Source organism: Acanthisitta chloris, unplaced genomic scaffold (assembly GCF_000695815.1).
Source record: "Acanthisitta chloris isolate BGI_N310 unplaced genomic scaffold, ASM69581v1 scaffold4869, whole genome shotgun sequence".
NCBI classification, from domain to species: domain Eukaryota; kingdom Metazoa; phylum Chordata; class Aves; order Passeriformes; family Acanthisittidae; genus Acanthisitta; species Acanthisitta chloris.
This window is the reverse complement of record NW_008689673.1, coordinates 51,458-65,697: the sequence shown is the minus strand read 5'-3', so window position 1 is coordinate 65,697 and position 14,240 is coordinate 51,458. Positions and strand designations below refer to the sequence as shown.

Genomic DNA, 14,240 nt, shown 5'->3' with positions numbered 1-14,240 from the left:
TCCCTACATGACCCTGATTCAGTTCTTGTTTTCTTTGCCTGAAAAAATGACAACTTAAAAAGATGGCCTCAGTAGAGCTGTGAACTGATATTTATTTCAGTAGTATAATAACTCTGAAACATGCCAAAGGCCCCTTAAATGTTAAAATTGCAACCTATTGCACCCTGGACAGAGTTTGAGCAGATTTTGAATGAAGTAATTTTTTCCCCCTGTCTGACCCTGGGAGCATTTGAACTGATGTTTTTAGCAAGCAAACATGCTAGGAATAATGAACTACATATAGTTTTGTATAGTAATTCTCTCTCAAGGGCTGTGAAGCTGATGCCTACTTAGAAAAAAAATTTGGAAGAATAGCTGAAACAACACATGATGCCATTTTATATAATCCCAGAAGTGACTGAAAGACTGGACAGTTTTGAGGACTATCCAAGTGTAAAGAGATGGATTTGGATCAGTCCCAGCTCACATTGTGTAAGACTTGCAATACTTTCATATTGTTTCTCCACAGTCAGATGTGGCTGTTTGTTCTCTCATTTTTAAATTACCTTTGAAGCCATTTTGTTGGAACTTGGGACCAGATTCATTAGTTAAAACATATATTTTGAGCCATTGATGCCTTGCAGTCAGCTAGAGGTGTAAAACAGGACCTGAAAAATGGATGACCTTCGAATTTACTTAACTGTGCAGAAATTGTATTTGTCATTGACAGGTTTTAAAATTTCTTTCTTTTAATAGACTACCTTGGAATTTGTGATCTGTGATCCTGTGACTATATTACATTGACAGACCATAGCCAGCATTTCCAAACTATACAGACAGCAGTCACCCTAAAAGAAAAGAATAAAAAGTGTACTGCTGCCCTTGCCTTGCACATTATAAGATTTTAAGTTGAAAGATGCATTTACTGAAAAGTAGGCAGAGAGTGACTCAGTGCTCTACTACAGCCAGTAATGTGTGGTAAGAGGAGTAACTACTGTAGGCAATTCCCACAGTCCCACCCAGCTGGCTTTTCCTTTTTTTTGGGTCACAGTTTGGAAATCAGGACACAGAAACCATCACCATATGAGACTGCAAAAAAAAAAAAAAAAAGCCAGAGTACAAAGATGGCTAAGAACTCTCTGAGAAAAAGAAAAGATAGCAAAAATATTTCTGTAAAGTAACTTAATTTCAAGATTTTAAAGAAATCACCAACATATTATGCAGTTACAGGCCAAAATCTGTGCTATATATTTGCAGCTTACACCTCACCCCAGTATCACTATATGGAGCTATTCTTACCACAGAATTTGGCTATGTGGTAAATCACAGAGATTTATTAGTCCTGAACTCTTCATACTTTTGGCTTGATTGTTCTCCAAACAAGTAACTGACAGATGGATACTCTGTCCTGCTGTCTCCCTGCCAGCTTCTTTATTTTACAGTCTCCATAAAAATCAAGAGAAAATGCAAACTGGAAAGGTAACACGCACAAAATCTCCAAGCTATATCACACTCCAGCCTTTACACTTGCTTGCATTCATAAAATGCAGGGAAACAAAAAGGCAATCACTTCCCAGTGAAAGGCTTGATGCTGCCGTCTCGTGGGAAAAGGGAGAAGAGGAGCTTTTGCAATAAAAGCAGAAATGCAAAAAGAGGGGGAAAGGGTTTTTAAAACCTTGTTAACATCCACACTCCCATTTTGGTTTCAAGACGGCTGTGTGCTTTATGGCTCACAGATCAGTTTCCTTTGCAGGTGATGTGGGCCCAGAATTACATCACCAGCAGAGCAGCCAAGAGCATCTCGGTGCCAGCATGACCGAAGCTGAGAGGAATGTATTATCATAGACCTCCGAGGGACTTGCCAGTGCATTCCTTGCTGGGGGTTCTGGGATGGGGGAAGCAAAGAGGAGACAATTTTACGTGGAGACTGAAAGGAAACTTTGTGGAGAAAAGATCTGGGGTCACAGTCTTGCTGTCTCCTCTAAGCAGATCTAATTATGACCATGTACTTCAAAAAGAGGGTTTAACTAAAAACAGATTTAGCAGGGAAGTGCTTAGGAAGTGCAGACTTGAATCCTCGGCCTTGCCTTTGAGGAAAACGTGAAATGCTTCAGTGCACTGGGAACACTGTTGCTGTGGTTGTAAAGAATAATTTGAAGCAGTGAGGAAAGCAAGAACCAATTTAAAATCCTCATCACTTCAAATGAATTCTTACAGCAAAACATGGCTAAACATAATGTTGATGCTTTAGGACAGGCAACATTTAGATAGTGGGTGTATATTTAGTGACATGTTTTGTGGTGGGGTGACAGAGTCTCAGCAGTCTCAGGGATCAGGCTGGAAATGATCAAATTACTCACAAAGCAGTCGCAGGGATCTCCCTTAACAGAGCTTCAACAAAGCCTTTCTGCCACATCACGCCCTCTATTCGGCACCCATGTCCCGTGCATATGAAAGAAACTCTCTCCTCCCCCCATTTTCGAAGGCTTTCAGGCTATTTCTGCCATCTGTCCTGGATGGCAGGACTGGCTCAGTGGTCCTCACCATGAGCCTCTTTCTGAACCGTTAACATCAATGGGAGCTTTCCAGTGCTTTTAATAGCAGTGAAATGTGCTGTCAACAAATGGGATTAAAAGAGGGGGACAAGACAAATTGTTCAGAGCTTAGCACCTCTAAAAATGTCAGCTTTTTAAACCTCATCTCCTAGGCTGATCGAGATGTCAAAGCAGTGCTGAGGTTACACAGAGCTCTACCTTTTTCCACCAGAAGAAAAAGCCCTGCTGATCAAATTAAAAAGTTTATAGCTGATCCTAAAGATTCTCCCGTGCCCACAGTTCTCTAAAGGGGAAGGCAGGAGGGCTGGGACTAAGCAGAACAGAGAACAAGCAAATGCCATTTCATGTTAAGCCTGGCTTACGCAAGAATTTTTGTGGTAGGGAAGCATCAATAGCTGGTTTAGCCATAGCCAGATCAGCCAGGGCATAAACTCACACCACCAGCTCCCTCCCCAAAGCGTGGCTGAAGATCATGGGAATTCCTGCACTGGGAAGACTAATTTTATCCCTGTGGCTGCTGCTGCTTAGTCTCCTGCTCTCCAGGTGTCCACTGCAAGCCACATTGTCAGTGCAGTTCTGACCAGACTCCTCATTCTCCACCTCTCAGACCAGAGATTCTTTACCCCGCCATCTGCCACCCAAGGTCTCTGAGGGGGCCTGGGGGCCTCCAGCTCTTCTCCATCTTCCTCAGTCTCCTCAGGATGAGGAGGAATGCTTTGGAATTCCCAGGGATAGGAGGTGCTCAAGGACAGTTTGATGTTACAGGAACAGCAGCTGAGATGGGGCAAGTATTGAAAGGGAGAATTTGGTCACAGAAAAATAGAAAATACTGTCTGTAACTTTCAAACATCATTAGATACTATTGCAGCATGCTCTAATGCTTCAGCCACCATGTCTGTAGAAGCACCTTCCACTAAAAGTACCAGATTTCTCTCATCTCCATCTGCCAAATGGTTGTCACCACTTTTATTCCTGTAGCATGCCAACCTTTTCCACAATCTTTCTTCAGGTCAGTTGCACTTGGTCTTGCAGAGCAAACACCAACAGTCAGGCCCTTCAGCTTTCAACATTTACCCTCCTAGCCGTCTACATTTTGAATATCCCAGTGTACAATTTTCTCCATTTTTACACTTCTCATGCATAATTATTCTTGACAAACGATGTTTTCCTGTTACTTCCTTCCCGTGCAAGGCTGACCTAATAATTAGTCCCTCATAGGAACTGTTTGCTTTCATATCATGTTGTTGTAGATGGATTAGAGATAACATATGAAAGTGCATGTAAAAATATTCCAAAGTAAATACATTAGGAGAGTGCTAGACATACATTAGAAGGCATATTTCTGCTCTTAAAGAATTCCCCTTTGTGTTTTGTTCAAACTTTCACAAGACAGCAAAAAAAGCAGATGTGGCCTCCAAAAGTTGATGTGGACAACAATGGTTAGGAAAGATTGACAAAATACTGTGAGGAAAGAAATGACTGAAATGACTTAGATCCAGAACAGAAATTATTACTGCTCTCATTGTAGCAGACTGCTGTGAGCTGGCCATCCCACAGCACTGTTCTTCCTCTGGCTCACCCTGTCTCATTAACATTATAACTGTGAGTGCAGCAGAGTGGCTGACGGGCAAAGTTCACCTCCGTGTCCCTTTCCATTTTCATGGAGACTACAAGTCTGTTCAGCTCTTAATAAAATAACCCTCAAAGCACCACAGTAAAATGAATTATATATGGTACTTATATTTTAATGCCTATGCAGGACCTTGAGAAATGCCTTTGGGCAGGTCAGTTCTCTGTCCCAATATGCAGATTAAGTAAGTATGAGTTTTTTGTATGGTTTAACCTAGGGCAACTTAATCTTTCTACTTCAAACTCTCTTTTTGACAAAATCTATTGCCACTTTGGAGCTTTCCTAAGAAGTCATCCCATCACCCTCTCTTTCTATGTGAATATAGACCTCAAACAATATTGCTTCTAGTTTTTAATACTTATTAAGACATGGGTGCAGCCTCAGTTTCATGTGCACTCAACAAGCAAAGAGGAGAAGCTGAGATCGTTTAAGACTACACGCTAATGAGTGGTTTCCAGTCCAGCTGATTTTGCTAATCTGCTCTGTAAGTGATCTGGGAGGAGAACCCTGAAGAGGGTTTTCTATGTTTAGCTACATGCCATGTTCTCTCTGCCTGGTCGCTACTAAACTTGAAATGAATTTTCTCATTAGTGCCTTAGACAAACAAAGTGGTTTAAACAGCAAACATCAGGTTTCTGGTGTTACTCAGCATAAATCAAAAGGGCTTCAGCACTGCAATTATTCCCCTGCAGCCACCAGTGCAGAGGCACTGGTGACTAAAGCCAATGGATTTGGTTGCTCTCAAAGATTCAAGATAAATTCAAACTCAGATTTGCCTTCTTTTTATTGCTGTTTTTCAGAAAATTGTAGAATGTAGAAAACCTGAAATTTAAAAGACACAAAGAGCAGGAAGTGTAAGAGAAAATGCCCACAGAGATTGGACTTGATATCTCAGCAGTAGTAATGTGAGACAAAAGCTTTTCAATCAACTCATAAGGATGTCAGTTCAACCCAGGTCGTAATCTTAGACTATTTAGTGGCCTTCACAAATTGAGAGAGAATAATAAGTAGGCAACAATTGTCAAATTAATGTGAATATAAAATGTACAGACAAATGTAGAGACAAATGTAAATGGTATTTTAATGCCAGTTTTGTAGCATTTTAGTTGGCTGCATGTCCACACATGCACAGATATTCAGCATAGAGAGAAAATGGCCTCTATGAGAATCAGATGTGAAATTGCTCCTTACTTGAAAATAAAACACATATTTTATTTCCTGCTAAGACACAGAAGCATTTTTGTCCTTTCAAGTTTGCCAGTCAACCCAGGAAAATAGAGACAGAAAAACAACAGCTATTAAACCAGGAAATATGGTCACTTATGGCTTATGTGCCACCTACTCAAAGCTGGAGCTGAGCTGAGCTCAGGAAACACACTAAACAATTTTGCTCCTGGCTTTTTGCAAATGTTTGCCACAAGCCTGTGGTTTCCTCAAAAGCATTTCTTCTTTGAACTTGCCTGAAGTATTTTTCTCAGAGCTCTTTTTTTTAAAAAAAAAAAAAAAGAAAAGAAAAAGAAACACAACATTGTGGATTGATTTCAAGCACTTTGGTATGAGCATGGAAATTTCATATTGAAAAACTGAGGCAGCTACTGAGGGCTCAGTCTTCACCTAAGGTAGGTGATCAATGTTTTCTTAGAGACACAGAGAGCAAATTACTCCTCCCACACGCAGGATAAACACTTGAAGGAAAAAATCTGGGGTGTATGAGACTCTGAGATAAACACTGCAGATAGTCCACCACAGGCTGGGCACGTTCTGTAAAGCATGAAAATATGTTCTTCCAGGGGAACAGAGAACCTGCCTGAGGCATGCATCTTCACAAATTTGAGCAAGAATGCAAATGATTTGCGACTTTGCAAGCCTAAATGTGAAGGGCATGGCAAAGTCCCACTACTTGTGTACCAGTATTCTAATGTGTGTTGTGGTTTTCCTTACCCTGTCCTCCTGCTGAGACTACAGTGCCCCATCCTTCACAAAACGGAGCACTTAGCTAAGCAAGCCAAACTTAGCCAACATAAATAACATCTGATCAAAAGCTACCTGGAGGTGAACCCAAAATTGGCATGACTAATTCAAAACAAATTCATTTCTTAATTCAAATGCACACTGCAGAACATTCAGTGGTATTCGTCCAGCTCTAGGCTTGCACAGTAACGTGCTTACTAATAATGTGAGTGGACCAACATTTGCAAATGTTTTACACATGAGCTTAGTGTCATTTAAACACAGAAAATACCAGACCATGTCACTGCTGAACTGACAATCACTGGGACAGGGGACAGTCTTTGCACTGTCTCAGGTACTCACCTCTCCCTCTCCTGTTCCAAGAGGTTGGTAAAGTCATCGCTCTTGTTCATGTAATCTGTATGTTTATGTTTCTCGTTTTCCAGCTCATAAACTGTGCGACGATGGCACTTTTCTGCCAACAGGAGCTGTTCCAGCATGCGCCGATACGTCTCTTTCTGCTTTTCTTCAAGTCTGTCCAGCTGGATTGTAGGAAAGGAGAACAGACTGTTTTAAAGGTCTCCTTGCTCGCTTCATCTGATTTATGAACCAACAGTGTTGTGCTTGGTAAATGTGAGTCCCATAATTTTATGTCTTGGGCTTTACATAAAGCAGTGACTAGAAGTAAGAGTAACTGTCCTGTGAAAGTAATGATGTAGTTGGATGACATACTAGCTATAAACATTTGCACAGTTTTCAGATGCACAATGGACAGAACTTCATGCAGTTTTGAGGTAACAAGTAATATTGTTGCAGTGCAGAATTTCCCCTGTGGTGAGGTGCTGTGCACACTTTTGTTTCACACAGGAAAAGTTGTAGCTCAGACCTCAGGCCCTGGGAGCCTGAGCTCACAGCTGTATGGAGACTAGACATCTATATGTGGAGCATACAGTGTAGTCTGTAGCTGAAATTTCAACACACCTGTAAGAGTGCTGAGATAGAAAGTTTAAAGGATTTAGATTCAGCACAGATTCAGTTTTGTGTTACTGAATACAATTCATTATATGCCTTAGGTTTTCCCCCAGCCTTTTTTTTTGACAGAAATTCCCTTTCTTTATTCGCAACACTCTACCTTTTATTGTCTTCTGCATTATTATTTTTTGTTACTTTAGTATGTCAGTTATTATTCAAACAAACACTGAGGCCAGGGACATATGTCTAAAATATTGCTAGGGCACTTCAAACCATCATGGCTATTCCCATTGCTCCTTTTGCTGTTTCTTGGGAGCAGATTACAAATTCCATCTTCCTCCCTACCGAAGCAGCCCACAGCCCTGCTCTGCTCTCCCCCAGCCCTTACCCTGCAAGAATTGTATCTTACTTGGCTCCAGCTGCACCAGGCAGTTGTTTCATAGGGTGCTCAGCAAACTGAAGGAAATAACAGAGCAAGAGGACCATGGCAATTTGCTCTCTGGTAGCTGACCACAGCAAAGTGAAACAGCCATTGCATTTTCTAAAGGAGCCAGGCTGGGTTCAGCCTTGGAGATTAGATATTTTGCACTTACGAAGTTTTTCTACCATTCTGTTTTAGCTCAAACATAACCCTTGTGAACCCACACATGACAAAAGTTTTACACTGAGGTCCCTGTCAAATTATCAGCTCCTTTAGAAAAAGGCTCTGCTAAACTCTTTTAACCTTGTTTGACAGTATTTCATGCCTGCTCCCACATCCTAATATTTGCTTTCCTTATTTACTGTATGAGAATATACAGGACAAAGATATCCCATGCCTGGTGAAAAATTAAATGTTCTAGTAGGAGGAACTCTGAAAATTTGGACAGGCACTACAGTATGTTATATTGTCATTGTCGCATGTTCTTTCTCCATGTCCTGGACTATTATGGAACTATAAACATGAGCAGTGGCTGTTTATTTTAGCATTCGTGCTGGCCTTAGACATTCCCAGGTCTATTCTACATTCGCTTATTGTTCAGATTTTAAAGCAAAGGGTCGAGTCCTACAGGTCTCCTTTAGGGGCTGAACTGACTTTGCTGTCCTACAACTTAAGTGACGTAACGTGATTATGGATTTATGATCCCATAAACATGGTCAAAGTCAATCTCCGAAGGTCTTTATTTCTTAACTACCCACATGATAGTAGTCTAGTATGCCAAGAAAATCAATGAGTGTTTACCAGTGGTCTGAGCAGTAGAGGCTGGAGCCTATAATTGAAATGAATTTAAAAAATAGAAATGTAACACCCAAAAATTGTGGTCTCACTTCACAGCACCAGCCCTAAGAAGCATATAAACTCTTTATGGTTTTTGTTCAAATCCACTGACTTTGCTTACAGTTTATTCTGCACTTGGGTGAACAAGACTTTCTTTGATTTCTTGTCATAATACAAACTCGGTGTTATCCTTTTGTATGCTTTGCACACATCCAAAATATGTGGAATCTCAGTTCTGGTTAGGATTCCCCCTGCACAGACATAATGTTGTAAATCAAGAAGTTATTACCTCTGAAATTGGTTTTTCATAGACATCTTCCCCTATAGACTTTTCTTGGGCAAGGATGGCATCCCTGTGTAGCACTCGGAGCACGTTCTCTGGAGCTGCAGACCCATAATGAGCTTCTAAAACTTCAGGTTTGGTTTTCTCTGTCTTCAGCATGTGGATCACATCCTCCCTTGCCTGTAACATTGCAAAGCACTATCATAAGCCAATCTATTAGCCAACAGGGAAAATAGGAGCATTTCATACGTACAGACTGCATGCACAAAAATCAAATAAATTGGAAAACTTCCAGGCTGACAGTGCAAATATAAAAACTTTGGGAGATACCAGACTAAACATGATATGTGCAATATGAATTTCATCCTTGTAGGTATTAATTATTCTACATTACATTTGAATGCTATGACTTTTTCATCTGGGTTGCAACTTCAGCCAGAGAACTTCATTAGTCTTCATCAATTTCATCTTATTAGTTGCCCATGCTGTTCCCTGACTGGGGTAAGGAAATGAGTGGAACAAGCAGCACAAGTGAGCTCAATTACTATTTCTCGACAGCTTTGAATCAAGTATTTCCTAGTCATTCCCTACTTAACTTTGTGACAAAACACTCTCTCCAGTAACTTCTAAAACAAATTTTTCTCACTTTAGTTTCTTTAAACAGAACCCTAGAAATGTTGCAGACCTCAGCTAACCAGCATAACTGGTATCAGACCCAGAGAGGCTGAGCAAACCCTCCTGGCAGCAGTGCAGAGCTGCTGACACTGGAGCTGGGGGTGTACCTTGGAGCAGGGGTTCTCCTGTGGCCAAGGGGAGCATGGATCCCAGCTTCCCAGTGGAGGCCCCCAGTTTCAGGCAGCATGACCAGATATCTGGGCATGACAAGACTGTTCTACAAGGCCACCTGGCCATGAGTAAGGGGAATTTTAGGGCTATACTATGGGCAAACAATCCAGAGCTCTGTTTCTAATGATTCTTGCCAACACCTGTTAAACCATCTGTAAAATGGGAGCAGGGCACCTGCTTGTCTTTAAGGCATGTTTATAAGGCCATGGTGCATGGAGGGGATAGAAAACCTACAAGCCTTGGTGGGCACAAGGGAGCTCTCAGATTCCCCTGAAAATCATCTCTCCCACAAGCCCAAATGGGTGAGGGAGCGGGAGAGTATGGGCACCAATTTTTCTCTCACCTGCCTTTCTGACAACTCATGTAAGCCTGAGAAGTAAATTAAGGGCTAAGGAAAGATTCAGACATTTAAGGGAAAAAATCCTTGAGAAATCTTGACCCTATATCAGCAATGACTGTTTAAGATTTATGAACTGACCAACACTTCATGCTTTTCCCCAGTGTTCATAATGGCACTCAATATTACCCCTGTAGCAAATCTTAAATCTTTACCCAGTACCACAAAAGCATCCAGCTCTACAAAACCACCTGATTTTAAAAATGAGCAAGAAAATAATTTCAGGAAATGCCAAAGACCCTTTAATTATTTATTTGTTTATAGAATAAAGTAGTCTAACATGAAAATAAAACAAAAAAAATGAACTTGAGGCAAAGATCATGCCACCCAATTTGGAACTAGCCCTATTACTCTTTATAACATTTTCTAACCTTAAGTGAAAGCTTTGCACATGTTTGCAAGATAAAAAATACAGAGTGGCATGGTATTAATGTTATTCCAGAATGAGGGTGGGATGTCACAACTAAGTGAGCTAGTCCCAAAGAGTGTCAAAAGAGTATGTGCACCTCACTACATCAAATCCTGAGACTATGTCACTCTCAGACTGTAAAAGTGTTATTTTAGGAAAGCTTTAGGCAGGTTCAGGAATGTATCATTTTTTGCTATCCCTGTAAAAATAACAGATATCTTAGTGTCTTCATTACCATGAGGCCAATGCTTCTCTATTGAAGAAAACCCCTTAAAAATCTAATGGGATAGCATGAGAGTATTGGGGGGATTTCTAAATATCCAGATTTTATGACACCTTGTCTTTTAGGAAGAGACAGTTTTGAGTCCAAACCAGCAGGATGAGGGGGCATCCCCCTTCTGCCCCTTGCACCAAGAGCACAGCCAAGCATGTTGAAACCTCGTTTTGTTTGAATTCTGAGCGCACAAAGTTTCAGGCCCCACACACCCCATTCCTCAGGGACAGACACACCTCAGACCCTAGGCTATTTGGGAGGGTGAAGAGGATGAGTTCATTCTCTCCTTTTGAAGCTGTTGGGCCTTGGATGGCATAATTAAACATTGAGAGGGCTGGGCAGAGCAGACAGACAACTCAGGCTTGGTGATTTAACACTGAATAGGGAGAGCAAAGAGCTGGACTCCAGTCCCCGCAATGGTTATTTGATACAGAACTAGCTGGCAGAAGCAACTGCTCTGCCCAGTAAGTGCCCCAGCCCCTGTTCAGTTGTGCATTGCCATGTGTACTTTCCTTCAGGCCTCGTTAGTCTTTCATCACTCACAATTAAAATGGAGCAACTTTAGCAGGAGTCCCTGAAACAGCTTATAACTTGCCAGCTAAGAAAGGCTTCTGGAAGCTGTGTGTTTGGGTCCCCCAAGAGCCAGAGGAAGCCAAGCCAAGGGAGTGGGTGATGCTGAATGGAGGAACTAGCACACCAAGAAGGAAAAAACGTGCCCAAGCTCAGGTCAGAGCTTTAACACAAGCCTTTATTCATTGCTTCATCTTTAAAGGGAAGCAGTGACACACTTATCTCCAAGGGGACAGAGTAGACAGTCAGCACTGAACAGCCCTTGCTGCAGCCCAAGGGGAGGGTACCCAGCCCAGAGACAGGCTGGGTGGCACCATCCCCAAGGATGAGAGGAGCAGTCAGCTCCCCAATCATGTACCTACCCCTCCTTGGGTAACCCATGCTCTCCTGGCACTCTGGATCTGGATTGTGTTAACGTGGCAAAGTGCCTTCTGCCTTTTCTGGGCTTGGCCATTTCTCCTATTGTTATCTTTCAAGGACATTGTCTAATTCACCAACTACTCTCTTTCAGTGGACTTACGATAAGTTTGTGAAAAGCAAGCTGACAAACAGACACTCAGATCCTAGGAAGCATTGGACCAAAAAAGGGATCTCATGCTAATAATAAATTGGAGACCAATTTGCTTTTATTTGGTCAGCAACAAGCCCCAGCTTAGGGAGATTCTGAAGGGCAGCTAACCTACATCAGAGAGGGACCCAGACAACATCCTAACCTTCCATCAGCCTCAGGGTTTTTGAACTCCAGTTAGTCTCTCTGAAACTCCTCAGGATAATATAGAGGGAAGGAGCTGAAACAGTGTGCCAGTGTTGTCTCATGATTTCATGTTTCCTCCAAATGACTAATTTTCCACTGAAAGAACTAGAAGTTATCTCAGATAGAGATGTTTTCTTTCAATGTCTAGTGATCTGCAGGATGCAGAGCATTTTCAGAAACAAGCCAGAATAACCCTGCCGAGGAGCACTTGGACTACTACAACACACATACCTGGAAAGAGACATGAGAGGCTCAAAGTGGGGGGTCCTAGCTAAGAAGAGGGAACCATACTGGCAAGCTGTTTTTACTGATGAACATGTACTGTTGGTGCCTCCCTTGTCCCAAAGCACAATGCTGTCTTGCATAAATCATAAGCTAGGAGATGAACACAAGGAAGAGATTTCAAATTGGAAGTAAACTTGTATATAAATCCCAGAGGAAAGTTGTTAGCTCTTTTGGTAGAAGGAACATGGTGTCTGGCACAGGAAAATCATCTCTCAAGTCCTTTTTTTTATGTTTTGTTTTGTTGGTGCTGTGATGAGAGATCATCCAGGCTTGAGAAGACCACATATTGCAATAGCTTGCAACACAATGAAACTTATTTACAGAAGTCCAGAAGACTGCAATTACTCAGAGAAGCTCTTTAAAGTCAAAATATGGAATTTAAAAAATTTACTTTTATAGGGTTTTCATGACTTCAAATGTCCTACAGAAAACTCCAAGTTAACTTTCTGTCTATACTGTCCAGATTGTGGGTTCTTGAAAATAAAGAGACTTTTCCATTAATAAAGTGTCCCCAAGTACCTGATTCTCTAAACAGTAGGAGCAATGAAGACAAATTAAAGAAGATGCCACTTTTACCTCTGAGTAACACTCTCAAGGCAAGAAACACAGAAGACCAGATATGTTGAGAGCTATTTTTCCACACTCATTTTCTCCAGGAGCAAAGCCTGCTTAGATACTCTCTGTTCATCAAACTCCTAGAACCATAGAACAGCCCAGGTTGGAAGAGACCACAGAAGAAAGGGAAAAGAAGCCTAGATGGGATCATCTAGCACCATGTGCAATTGGATCTTGAAAACTTCCAGTGACAGGGACTCATCCATGGAGGTTGTTCCAGTGATTGATCTCAGTGAAAAAAAATTTCCTATGTCATGATGAAACCTCTCCCAGTGCAATCTGTACCTGTTGCTCCTTGTCTTCTCCATGAGGTTCCTTATGAAGAGAGAGCCTCTGTCTTTGTAGCTTCCCTTTAGGCACTAGAATACTGTAGTGAGTTCTCCCTGAGCATTCTCTTTTCCAGGGAGAACAGACATAATTCCTTCAATCTGTCCTCATAGGACAGGTTCTACAGCCCTTTGATCATAATCATGAGCTTCCATTGGACATTCTTCAGCTTGTCTGCATCTTTGTTGAATTATGGGGACCAGAACTGGACACTGCACACTAGGTGTGGCCTAACAAGTGATAGAGGAACTGCAAAGTTGAACTGTGTCTAAACCTTCTTTTATGCTTAGTGGAGGTACAAAATTTAAAAGGTGACGACCTCAATTCTTGAGAGCATCCATGGAGGAGCTGAAGTGTTGTGGAGCACTGCTGTCCCACAAAGCTTTGCCTGCTCTCCATTCCCGCTTCTCTACTGCTCACTGATGAGTGCACTTAAGATATGAGGTCTGTGTTTCTACCTGGGAAATCTAAGACAATGCTTCACTCCCCTCCCCTCATGAGTACATGCTAACTGTCCAGCTTGAAGGCTGACATGATCCCACTCTGCAGGGCTGTCCTGAAACACTTTTTGGCAGAGTGAAGGAGAAGGGCTTTCTTTTGCTCACCAACATGAGCAGAGCAGGGGGCTGTGTTCCAAACCTTGCTTTACTACGTGCCTAGTAAAATATTTAAATGATATAGAAAGGATGTAAAGAGGTTTCTGCATAAAATTGAAACCATTTAGGAAACAATAGCATGACTCTGCTGCTTGTAAAAGGGGTCCGGCAGCCTAGCAACCAGACTCTTGGTCAATGGACAGACTGTTACACAAGCTGGGCGTTCAGACGTGCTTCCTCCTCATGCCCTGCCCTGCCAATTTACTACAGCCCTCTCTCCCCATTCCCACAGTCTTTGGCCTCTCCCATGAGACTGCTGACAAAACTCAGCACCCACTAAACAGGGCATTTTTGCCACAGGCCATTTGTCACCTGGGAAATGGGGCTGAACTGATCAAACTTATTTCACGTAAGGCATCTAGTAGATTGGAGAAAAAACCCTTCAGTTTTATTCAAGATGGGCTGAATGGAGTTGAAATAATCACTGTCAGCTGAGAGTAAAACTCAACTCAAGATCATTTTCCAGTACATCTCCTAAAC

The 14,240-nt window shown here is 41.8% G+C and overlaps 1 protein-coding gene across 1 annotated transcript in view; it reads right to left on the bottom strand.

The window, feature by feature from the left end:
* The window catches only part of FILIP1 (filamin A interacting protein 1), a 77,175-nt gene that overhangs the window by 35,271 nt on the left and 27,664 nt on the right, over positions 1 to 14,240 (bottom strand). Inside the window, exons 3-4 of the mRNA XM_009081498.1 lie at positions 8,634 to 8,807; positions 6,478 to 6,656 (exon numbers count right to left, since the gene is read on the bottom strand). Coding sequence (XP_009079746.1) covers positions 6,478 to 6,656; positions 8,634 to 8,807 — 353 coding nt within the window. The remainder of the gene's footprint in view (positions 1 to 6,477; positions 6,657 to 8,633; positions 8,808 to 14,240) is intronic.